The sequence below is a fragment of the Prunus avium genome, chromosome 2 (genome assembly GCF_965620075.1).
Source record: "Prunus avium chromosome 2, drPruAviu1.hap1.1, whole genome shotgun sequence".
Lineage (NCBI taxonomy): Eukaryota > Viridiplantae > Streptophyta > Magnoliopsida > Rosales > Rosaceae > Prunus > Prunus avium.
Window position 1 is genome coordinate 33,402,258 of NC_142285.1, and position 11,993 is coordinate 33,414,250.

At 43.4% G+C, this 11,993-nt stretch overlaps 1 protein-coding gene across 1 annotated transcript; it reads right to left on the reverse strand.

Annotated features, from left to right (window-relative positions):
• Positions 1-4,175: 4,175 nt before the first annotated feature.
• On the reverse strand, positions 4,176-6,546 carry LOC148296891 (uncharacterized). The gene is made up of 3 exons (XM_088248664.1): positions 6,416-6,546; positions 4,729-6,331; positions 4,176-4,601 (listed from the first exon to the last, which is right to left on the reverse strand). Exons 1-3 carry the CDS (start codon positions 6,544-6,546, stop codon positions 4,176-4,178), a joined length of 2,160 nt encoding a protein of 719 aa, XP_088104790.1.
• Positions 6,547-11,993: the final 5,447 nt, after the last annotated feature.

The window sequence follows — 11,993 nt, forward strand, 5'->3', positions numbered from 1 at the left end:
AGAGCATCGCTCACGACCCGGTTGTCATCCCTTGCTCCCAGCACCCGTATATCCTTGGGAGTCACTAGATTTCTAGCAACTCCAAGGGCAACATCGTTGTCCAGCAGTATTGAGTCATTCACTGTCACGGGCCCCCGTGCGGAGGCAAAGTAGGGCATCCACACTGGTGCCACTGCTTGGCCCCGAGTCTGAATCGGTGGAGCTAGGTTGCGATCCAACGAGAATGGGTAGAAAGAGGCCATTTCAACTCTTACTTTCTTTTGTCTTTCTTTTCTCTTTTGTGTGTTTCTGAGTTTGTGTGTTCTTCCCCAACTCTTTCTCTTCTTCTTTTATAGAGTTAGTTTTTACGTAACCCTAGCCACTGCACTTCTGCGTTTTGCGCGGCCCTTACGGCCTATCCCCTTAGGTCACCTCACCTGGTCCCCAACCCCTTTAATTGCATTTCTGCCTTTCAGCGCTTTCGAGAAACAAAAGTCGTCCCACCTTCCTATGAAGCCAATAATTCTGGCTTGGGAACGTGAGAGAGACCTCTGCCTGTCGACACGTCTCTCACTTTGTATCCCGTGACTCACAGGGGCCGAGACATCAGGGCCCACTTTTTCTATTTTTCTGAGTTCTCGCTCTTTGTGCTTCTGACTTGGTTTCTTTGTTTTATATACTTTCTTCGCTTTTGGGCTTTCGTTTGGGTTGGGCTTTCATTTTGGTTTGTGCGTTTCTTTGGGTTGGATTTCTGCGTGCGTAGGACTATTGTTAGGGCTTACTGTTTGGTTTTGTTTTGTTTTGTTTTGTTTTGTTTTGTTTTGCAACCGTGTTGTAGTGTTTTTCTTGTTTGTTCTTGTATTTACTTGCTTTATTCCCTTTATTTCTTGTTATAACATTGTTGATGCCTAAATTCTTTAACATTGAGGACAATGTTTATTTCTAAGTTTGGGAAGGGATAGCAAGTCTTTTTCGTTTCGCTTAAATTCTTACTTTCTTTTATTTTGTTTTCTTTTCTGTTTTGAGTCTTTTTGTTCTTAAGTCACTTTCCGGACATATATGATGAGATTGTGATGAATGTTTAAATGACTTGATTGAAAATGCTTTAAAAATAATAATAATAATAATTTATTATTCACTAAATGGCATCGTTCTAGCATGATATGTTTGAAACCCTCTATGCACTTGCCATTTGTTTCATAATTCTCCAGTTGAGGGACTTGCATGATCCAAAGAATTGTATCAAGCATGAATTAGACTTGTACAACCATATAATGTGAGCTTTGAGCCTTGTGCTTCAATTCATGAGTGTTATACACATATTCTTATTTTTCTTGTCATCTGAGTTGTTGTTTGATCTCATTATTCATTGATTTGGTTGAGCACTTAAAAGTCACTCATTCTTGTGCAATTTGATTACATGACAGTTACCCTACCGAGGGTAACAATAGTGAGCAGAGGGAATCAAAGGGTACCGATGGGGGTGCCGAGGGAGCAGCTCTTCGACGTAGATTACCTACCGCCCAATAAGCTGACCTACCGAGAGTTGGCAAAGATAAGGGCAGAGTATATGATCCCTAATTCGGTAGGGATGAGGATCCCGAGCCTTACCGAATCCCTGAGCGACCCTAAGGACGGCGAGGTTGCGTTCTTCACCGATGTCCTTCAGCAGGGCGTCAGGCTGCCGTTGCAGCCTCCAATTCAACGGATCCTGGCCCAGATTGGGTATGCCCCAGGGCAGTTCAATCCGAACTTCTGGGCCGTTCTGATGGGGGTTGTAACGGCATTCGGACTTGCCGATGAGGAGGGGCCTTCATATGAGCAGTTCTCCCACCTGTACAGCATCACCAAATCCAAGAGTACCGATCATGGTGGCTGGGTTCAGGCGAACTGTCTCAAGGCTTCCGAAAGGGGCCACTTTCTTGCGACCGTGCCAACCTCCCAGAAGTCCTGGAGGAATCGACGGGTTCTTCTTTCTGGCGATTGGGAGTCGCCCTCGGGAGTTCCTGTTCGTTTCCACATCCCAACCACTTTCCAGATTGCCGGTAGGTTGCTACCATGCCAATCGGTAGGTCAAAAAAGATTTCTTTGTTCAATGAATTGACCTGACTTCCTTACTTTTGCAGGCAAACTGAAGCAGCCAACGGCAATCCAGTCAGAGCTTCGGCAGATCGACAGAGTGAGGTTGAAGGTTCCTGCCGGTGACAGGGAATATCCACAGTTCCTCTTCACCGAGAACCTCATCAGAGCCCGCCTTGCGAACCCTGCCGAGAGTGAGTGCACTTGAGTTTTTTTTTTTTTTTTTTTTTTTTTTAAACTTCTTCGGCTAACTCCACCGTTCCGCTCTTGCAGTGTCAGAGGCCAGGAAGACTGCCGAGGCCAAGAAAATGTCGGAGACCTCGAAGAGGCGCCTCCAAGTGCTGGCAAAAGGGAAAAAGCAGAAACGGCAGCCAGAGGCTTCGGCAGAGAGGGTCGCCCAGGCTGACGTTGAGGAGCAGCCTCCTTCCGAACGGCAGAGGCAGCACCATGCCGATCCCGTGAGTAGAAGGGTGCCGCTCAGCGAGCCGGTCCTCCACCCAGGCCAGGGTGCCGATGCCGCTTCTTCCAAGGCTTCCGGAAAGCGGCCACTGACGGTAGACCTGGATGCCGCCTCCACCCCCAAAAGGGTGCGGCTTGCTGACCCACCGAGGGCCGTCTTTGCGGCCGAGGACGAGGAGGGCCCTACCGAGGCAGTCACCCTGGCCTGTCCCTCGAAGACGGTCCAGTTTGCGAACCACATGATCGTGGGCTCGCAGATGGACCTGTCTGAGATCGATGAGCTGCCGAAGAGGGGCTCTTCGGGAAGAGGCGGGGCGCGCCTTCCGTCTCCAGGCCACGGTAAGCTTCTGGCTCCCATTGTGTTTTTGTTGTTGTTATCTTTCGTTCAGTACTGACTTGTGGCTTCATTTTTCAGGCGTCGATGGACATGTGGCTGTGCATGAAAAGAGCCATCGCTGCTGCCGAACGCGCTAAACGGCTATACGAAGAAGGCCGCTCCAAGGTCGCCGACGCCACGAAGGCACTCCAGGACCACGCCAACCTGGTGCAGGACATGCATGCTGCCGAACGGCAGATTCAAGCGCACGAGGCAAAGCTTGCCGAGATGCGTGAGGCTCTGGACGGTGCTGAGCAGGCGGCCAGGGATGCCGAAGGAGCGAATGTGGCATCGCAGACGGCACTGGAGGCATCCGAGCGGTCGAAGGCAGCGGAGATAGAGGCTGCCGTTAACGAAGCCATCAGGGGATACCGTTACTCCTTTGAGTTCACCTCTCTGGTGGATAATGAAGTGGCTTCGGAGATGGCGGACCTCATCTACCGTTTCAAGCGGTTTAACCCGGGCCAGAAGCTGAACCTGAACTTCGCTGCCGATCCCCCTCCCCTACCGGAAGGCATTACGGAAGAGATGATCGAGGAGTATGAGGGGGAGGATGCTCCTGAAGATGCCGAGGGTGCCCTGATGCCACCGTTGATGCCGTGGTGGAGACTACCGGCGACCAGGGAGATCGGGCTGCCGAGGCCTGAGCTATTTTTTTGTAATTTTTTTATGTATTTTAATTGCCGTTGGCAAGATGTCTGAACATATTAATGCCGAGGGCATCTTTTTAATTCAAGTTACCTTTTGTTTACTTTACTTGACTTTTATCCATATTTGTTACTGCCGTAGGCTAATAACCGTTTTTAGGATAATTACCGATTGGGCCGTTGGCCACTTAGGAATTTGTTTGCTTTGGATTTAGCCAAAGTGTCTCCACTATCGGTAGACAAAACCAAAGGAACAAGGCCCCATTAGCCTTTCGTCCATAGAGATGCCGTGGGCAAGTCTAGGGTACCGTATAGTTTTGTAGCTTATGCGCGATGAGAATACCGTAGGTAATTCTGGGGCATTGTACTGCCGTAGGCTCGTACCTACTGTATTAACTTGAAATAAAAATTGACAAGCTAAGTTGGAATCGGCAGTAAGCATGTAGTGGTGTAGCTTTTAATTGCCGTAGACAATATTACTGTGGCTCATTTTGGTGAGCCCTACCGAAACAATTTTTTGAACGAATACCGCTAGGATATGACGTTCTGAATATGTGGAACTGAATAATCTCGTTTTATATATATATGCCGTGGGCAAAAATACAAATTCCGCCCCTGCCGTTAGCTAGGGGACTTTACTTAAAATAGCTCTTGAGGTGATCCACATTCCATGGGTGACCGAGGGTCTTCCCATCTGTGCCTCGGAGTCTGTAAGTACCGGAACGTAGGATGTCGATGACTTCGTAGGGTCCTTCCCAGGAAGGTCCGAGGGTTCCTTCTGTTGGGTTTTTGGTTGCAAGCGAAACCTTGCGCATGACCCAGTCCCCGATTCTGAAAGAACGCGGTTTGACCCTTGAGTCGTAGTACCGAGAGACGCGCTGTTTGTAAGCCTCGTTCTGAAGGTTGGCTACCGTTCGGCGTTCCTCAATCAGATCCAAGCTCAACGCGAGTGCCGCCTCGTTAGCCTTTTGGCTCGAAGCTTTCCGTTCGATAAGAAGACTCACCGATCTCAACTGGGACAACGGCTTCTGAGCCGAATGCAAGGCTGAAGGGAGTTTCACCTGTGGAGGTTCGGTAGGATGTTTGTATGGCCCACAGAGCTTCGGGAAGCTTCTCCGGCCAAGCGCCCTTGGCACTATTGAGTTGCCGTATCAAGAGTTTCTTAATGATTTTATTTACGGCTTCTACCTGACCGTTCGATTGTGGGTGAGCTGGCGAGGCGAAGAACAGGTTGATTTTGAGGCGAGTGCAGAACTTCCTGAAGAGCTCCGAATCGAACTGTCTGCCGTTATCAGTGATGATGGCGTAGGGGATGCCGAAGCGGCAATAGATATTGGTCCAGACAAACTCTTCGACTCTTGCCGCCGTTATGGTGGCTAGGGCTTCAGCCTCAACCCATTTCGTGAAGTAGTCCACGGCAATGATCGCATATTTGACCTGTCCTTTGCCTTGCGGCATTGGACCAATCAGGTCGAGCCCCCATTGGGCGAACGACCATGGACTTACGATCGGCGTGAGGGGTTCGGCAGGCAGGTGGGGAATATTGCCGAACCGTTGGCATTTATCGCACCTCTTCACCATTGCTATTGCATCCCGATGCATTGACGGCCAATAGTATCCCTGTTGGAAGGCCTTGTGTGCCAGGGATTTAGAGCCGGAATGATCGCCGCAGACACCACTGTGGATCTCCCGAAGGACATATTCGCCCTGCTCTGCGGTGATGCATTTCATGTAAGGGGTCGAGTAGCCACGTTTGTACAGAATGTCGTTGATGACAGTGTATCTTGTCGATCGGTAACGCAGCTGTCTGGCCTGGGCCTTGTCTGCAGGGAGGGTGCCATTCGTTAGGTAAGCATGAATAGGCGACATCCATGTGTTGTTGTACTCTACAGCGCAGATCTCGGCAATGGCTGTGCTCGGAAGTGTCAGTATCTCGACGGGGATCTTTCGACCCACTTTGTCGTTGATTGCCGAAGCTAGTCTAGCGAGGGCGTCGGCATGACTGTTCTCGTTTCTTGGTATCTGCTGAATTTCATACGCCTGGAATTTGTTTAGCAGCTGGTGTGCTGCCGTGAGGTATGCCGTCATTGACGCGTCCTTTGCTGCAAAATCGGCAGTCACTTGGTTTACTATTAGCTGCGAGTCGCTGTAGATGCTGATCTGAATTGCCCCCATGCTTCTGGCGAGCCGTAGGCCGGCCAAAAGCGCCTCGTATTCGGCTTCGTTGTTGGACGTTCGGAAGCCAAACCTGATGGCATATTCAATTTTGGCTCCATCGGGAGCGGTGAGTACCAGACCAGCTCCGCATCCTTGTTGGTTTGCCGAACCATCAACGTGTAGGATCCAAAAAGGAGTTGACTGGTCGAGACGACTGCCGTTCGGTACCCCTTCCTGTGGAGGGGTTTTTTCAGTTTCTGAAGCCTCCGAAGGCGTCAGTTCAGCGATGAAGTCTGCTACGGCTTGTCCTTTTTCGGCAGGCCTGGGTTTGAACTGTACGTCAAATTCTCCTAGCTCGATCGCCCATTTCACCAGCCTTCCGGATGTTTCTGGTTTTTGAAAAACTTGCCGAAGGGGCTGGTTGGTCAGAACGATGATGGTGTGGGCCTGAAAATAGGGCCTCAACCGCCGGGCAGAGACGACCAGAGTTAAAGCCAGCTGCTCGAGTGGGGGGTACCGAGACTCTGCCCCCTGAAGGGCCTTACTGACGTAGAAGATCGGCAGCTCTGCCTTCTCTGGGATCCGTATCAGTACTGAACTGCCGTCGGAATAAACCTTCTTCGGCACATGGGGCCTATTTTTTGGGGTCGGGACCACCAATTGTTTAGATGGCGCAGGCGCAGGCGTTGCCTTTGCTGCCCTCTTGCCCTTCTTCTACCGGCGGGGAGTCTGTAGGCTTTCGGACGATCGATCTGTCGGCATGTTTTGCGTTTGCTGCTGGTTCAGCAGCAGTTGTGTTTCTTCCACTCTGGTCGAGAGGAGATTATTGTGTTCTTGCATCCTAGCCATGTCCTGCCGAAGGGACACGACTTGGGCTAAAAGCTCCGCGTTTTCGGCGGATTGGATTACGGGGGGATTAGTTGCCGGTGTGTAGGGGGCTGGCGTAGGGCTAACCCCGCTTGGCATGCCGAACGGCATCCCCTCCCGCGGTACGAACGTAGTTTTTTCAGTGGTCCCCATATGTTCGGGATAAAGGGTCGATTTTATCGGTTCCCACAGACGGCGCCAAACTGTTGACGCCAAAAAGTGGTTCGTTGACTTAGAGGGTCAACTTAGTAATTTTATGCCTTCGGTATCCTTTGAGGCCTCGGTAGTCTATGCGATCTGCAATATGAGCAAACGCACGGTAAGACCTAGGGCACCGGTGTGGTACCGGCCGAAGGCTCTCCGATGCTTAAGTAAGTTCGAGAATAGAAAGTTCAACTGACAGATCAATAGGCTTGTATGCCGTAAGTTCTGATTACCTCTATTTTGGGATAGTTGGCCTCCTTTTATAGGTCTTGGGAGGTGTGCATTTTGTTGATTATTTCGATGTGGGACTGTGGGCGTCGCTTGGGAGCGTGCCACGTGTCCCAGGAGAGGGCGTTGCCCTAATGGAAAGATCGGTAGGTAGAGTGCCGAGGGCGCCTCTGACCAAGCCCAGTTTTCTCCACGTGTCTTGCCCTTATTGGCTGTTTATTTTGGGTGTAAACAATAAGGATATTATCTGTTATTAACCGGTCCTCTATGAAAGCCGATTGGTTGAAACTCACCACAGCCGATAGCACCTTCTTTAGACGTAGTGTTAAAATCTTTGAAATAATCTTATAAACAATGTTGCAAAGAGCAATAGGCCTCCATTGTGTCATCATTCTCGGATTACCAACCTTTGGGATCAAAACTATATGAGTATGGTTGAGTTTTTTGTGTAAATGCCCTGAATGAAAGAAACTTTTCACCATTCCAATAATATTAGTTCCAATAACATCCCAAAATTGATGGAAAAAGCTCCCAGTATAACCATCTGGGCCAGGAGATTTAGTGGGATGTATTTGGTATTTCTTGTTTTGGGTCATCTTGTTGATTTGATGATGATATTGATTGCTCATGAGTTTATCTGGTCTTCGTTTGGTTTCTTGGAAAGTGATGACATGATTGCTGTTCTAGTTGACTAATTGTTGAAATTATGTGAGTATATGTTGGAGCTGGAGTTCAGCTTAAATTGGTGTGGACCGTACGTATGTTCATGCTTACTAATTTCAGATTGCCAAGCAAAACAGCTAAATGTTGTATATGATTAATGTGGCGTTTCTCTTGCTTTTGCATGTAAATTGTTTGCTTCTTAATTTGATTAACGGATTCGACCATAGAAAGTTACAGTAGTCACATGCAAATTGAAAAATTTGTGTGCGCGCGTGTCTGGAGTTCATCGGAAAGGGTTTTGCCCAATATTGCATATTCATGAAGGGTAGACTAGATTGCAAAAGATAAAATTCTAATTTCAGATTGCCAAGCAGAAAAGCTAAGTATTGTAATAATTTGTATATGATTAATATGGTTTTTTGCTTTCTTTATAATGGATATCATTTGCTTCTGTGTGATTAACAAAGTTGGACAATACAAAACTACAGTTGTTAGATGTGAAATGAAAAGTTTGTGCATGAAGAAAGTTGTGAAAGTGTTTGTTCTTAAATATTTGAGATGGTGAGGATGAAGACTTCCTTTCGTAGAGATATATTGACCAGATGAGATTCAGTGTTAATACAAGTTGAAATATAAGTATAACAACCAATAGTTGGTTTCTTACTTAGTTGATATGTCATCACTAAGAATCAATAGTTGGTTGTTTCTTGACCGATGACTATATGCTATATTTCTGGAAAGTTCTTTTGTTCATATTTACAGGTTATTTATATATCATTTTCCTGTGTTTGTTTTCATGCTATCAGTTGCTTCCCAAACTTTTAAGTTACTTTACTTCATTAGGTTCAGGGATAAGAGATGAGTACACTGGATGCTACTAGAGCAGAACTTGCTCTTGCAGTTCTGTATATGGACACGGCTGAGGCCAGGGACAAGATGTGCAGGGCAATACAATATGGTTCAAAATTCTTGAGTAATGGAGAACCTGGAACAGCCCAAAATGTTGATAAATCAACTAGTTTGGCACGAAAAGTTGTTCGCCTTTTCAATACAAAACTACAGTTGTTAGATGTGAATTGAAAAGATTGTGCAAGCACAGTGAAAGTTTTTGTCCTTAAATTTTTGAAATGGTGAGGATGAAGACTTCCTTTCGTAGGGATGCATTGACCAGATTAGATTCAGGGTTAATACAAGTTGAAATATAAGTATATCAACCAATAGTTGGATCCTATTTTTATGAAATTATTAATTATTTGAGGATAACTGAAATTATTAATTAAATGAGGATAATATGATAATTCACACTTTTTCATATTAAAAAATATAAAATTAAATAAGATAATGAATCTTATTTTTATGGAATACAACAACCCATTATTATTTTTAATTCTAAAATATAAAATATAAAAAATAAAACCAATTGGCACACGAGGGACTAGTAATAATAAGTTATCAATGTTATCCTCTCATTGATTTTTGAAAAATTAAAATAAAATCCATCATAGGGGTAATTATATTCAAGGGCTAACGACAATTTAACCTCTGAAGGTTTGGGGTTATTCACAATCCTTTCATCCTTTCTTTTACATACTATCAAATTTCCTACATTCTTTTCATCCTTCCTTTCACATGCCGACATGTGGATATCACAATTGCTATTCGAAAATATTAGGGTATAAGTAGTACTTTAATTGAATTAACCAATATATTTAAAGAATATACTAAAAATTAATAAAATATTGAGAGAGCTATGATTTATGGAGACGGTAAAACTATAATCCAACACTATTTTTCTTATAAAAAAAACTATAAATTGTGGATTAAAAAAAAACTATGACACTTGTTGAAATTAACTCCCTGAATTAAAAAAAATTCAGCCAATTTAGTCCTTGAAGAAAAATAAATAGCCAATTTCAACCTTGACATTAGATTTTATCACATTTCATCCACTTTTTTGTCTACCACTATATTGACCATAGTCTATTGGCTATTTTAACAATGTGGGTCATTTTAAGGTCCCATTAGTGAGATTGGGCCATGGACTTACCTATCTTTCATGTGCTAATGGCATGTAAAGCTGTATTAACTTCTTGATTAGCCATAATTCTGCAATTTTACTTTTTTGTCAACCGTGGTACAGGGGAAATATTAGTGAGATCAAAATATTATTGCTCCATAACGAATTTAGTTACCTGTACATGAGGAAAGAAGAAGAAAAATCGTCCTAATGCCAAATCTTTTAGGTAAGCAGAATCCAATTATAGTAATTGAGCACAAGCTAGGCTAAGATAGACAGACAATCGAATATTAATCAGTGCAAAAGTGCAAAGCAAATAACATTATAGATTACTAAACTAATTAATTAACATTTTAGGTAAGCATAATCCAATTCTAGTAGCTGATCATATCATATCATCAATTCATACCAAATTTCAGAGATTTACTGTGGTTTGATTTTGATGACCTTTAGCTGATCATATAATATGTGTCCACAAAGAAAAAAGAAATATATATTGGATTTGCCTGAGTTATGCTAGATTAAGAGTCTGAAATATCAGTTAATTATGTTAATTCTTGTCTCTAAATATATCATTTCATAAGTTAACAAGATAATGCAAAGACTTCATACATATTTGGAGTCCGTTTGATTCAAAATTTAAGAATTTGAGAATGCGTATGTACCACATGTATAGTTATTATATTCTTTTTTGTATAATCTCACTTAATAAATTGGAAAACTTTTATTAGCAGTATGCCCACGAACTCCAATAGCACGAACAATACAAAGTTGCCACAAAACCTTGTCCACGAAACTTTTATTAAGAGCATCACTTTGTCGTTTGTTTTTCTTTATTTTGGATGACACAAAACCTTGTCCACATATCACACATTCATTCTTCCAATACAAATTTTCCACCAATCTTCTCATCCATTAGTCCTCAACTCAATCAACTTCCCATTCAGACCCTACAAATTAGAAAAAGAAAGAGTGATTATCTGATTTGTATGCTCTTTAGAAATTTATAATAAAACTCATTCCTTGCCTTTTATATATAAAACCCATACATGTAATATGAGAAAGGAAGTTTTAATATAATAGGAAGGAAGGAAGTATATTCAGTGCTGAGGAATGAGTTTTATATATAAATTAATATACTTCCTTGCCTTTTATAATACATGTAGTGTTACAATAAACTTCTCATCCTCATCCTATAAATTATAATATGAGAAATTTTATGAATAATTGTAACACTACATGTAATATTAATTTATCTTAGTTTTAATATGTGATTGGTGGAAGATTTATGCTTTACTATATAAGTATCAATAAATATATAGACATATGTTTAAGTTAAGTCAAGGTCCATATTTGCAAGAAGATAATTGTAGCTTGTGCCCCGCCTTGAATGGGAGGCAAATTTAAAAGGTTAAGTGGACACAAAAATGCACCGTTACCAACTTACCATGTCAAGTCAAGTAAAGCCCAATCAATAACTGCAAGATAATAGTGAGAAAGAGTGCGTTGGAAGGTAAGTCACCATCCCAATTCTCAAGTCTAGTCTAAGTTAATAGTTGGTGGGAAGAAAATTAGGAGGAAACTTGTTTGTGCGGATGGTCCTACTAAGTAAGCATTGATGAAAAAGGCTGGTCCAATTAATTTATTAGTAGCAGGCTGCCAGTGTCCACGCTGATGAAAAAGTCCTACGCCTTTTGTCCACAGCTTCTCAAGGAGACATGATATTTTGGCATATACATTATTTTCCACCCTCAATTAATTATCATTGTATACACAACAATATCTACCCTAAACCCTTGCTATGACCAAGTTTTTCCTTTTGACCAATCAACAAGAAGACAGCATACGGCACTTAAAAAGATATAGGCAGTCCGTAGCTCTTAAGAAAATCGAAATGGTTAGATCTTTATCTAGATAATAACCAGATTGAAGGAGGAAACTTGAAATCTTTTGCTGGGCTATGTAGCTTGCAATCATTGTGGCTTCAAAGCAATCATCTGAGTGGACAACTATCCAAGTTTTGTTCAACTATTGCCTATGTGTGCTCAAAACTCATTAGAGTTTTTGGATCTCTCCTCGAATGGCTTTGCGGGGTCATTAACTAATCTTATGAGCTTTTCATCTTTGAAATTCCTGTATCCTAATACCAATCGATTAAGCCGAAGAATACCTGAAAGTCTTGGCCAAATGTCCAACTGAAACAAATTGATTTTGGCATGAACTCTTTGAAAGGGGTGGTTTCAGAAACCCACTTCTCAAAACTCTCCAAATTACAGTATCTGAATTTATCATCTAACTCATTAGTTTTAAACATGGA

Bases quoted from the DNA above. Each gene is read 5' to 3' on its own strand.
- LOC148296891 (XM_088248664.1), bottom strand. From the start codon at position 6,546: ATGGCTAGGATGCAAGAACACAATAATCTCCTCTCGACCAGAGTGGAA. The intron at 6,332-6,415 runs GTAGAAGAAGGG...CCCAAAAAATAG, and splicing joins AGCCTACAGACTCCCCGCCG to GCCCCATGTGCCGAAGAAGG. The intron at 4,602-4,728 runs GTAGAAGCCGTA...GAACCTCCACAG, and splicing joins ACCCACAATCGAACGGTCAG to GTGAAACTCCCTTCAGCCTT.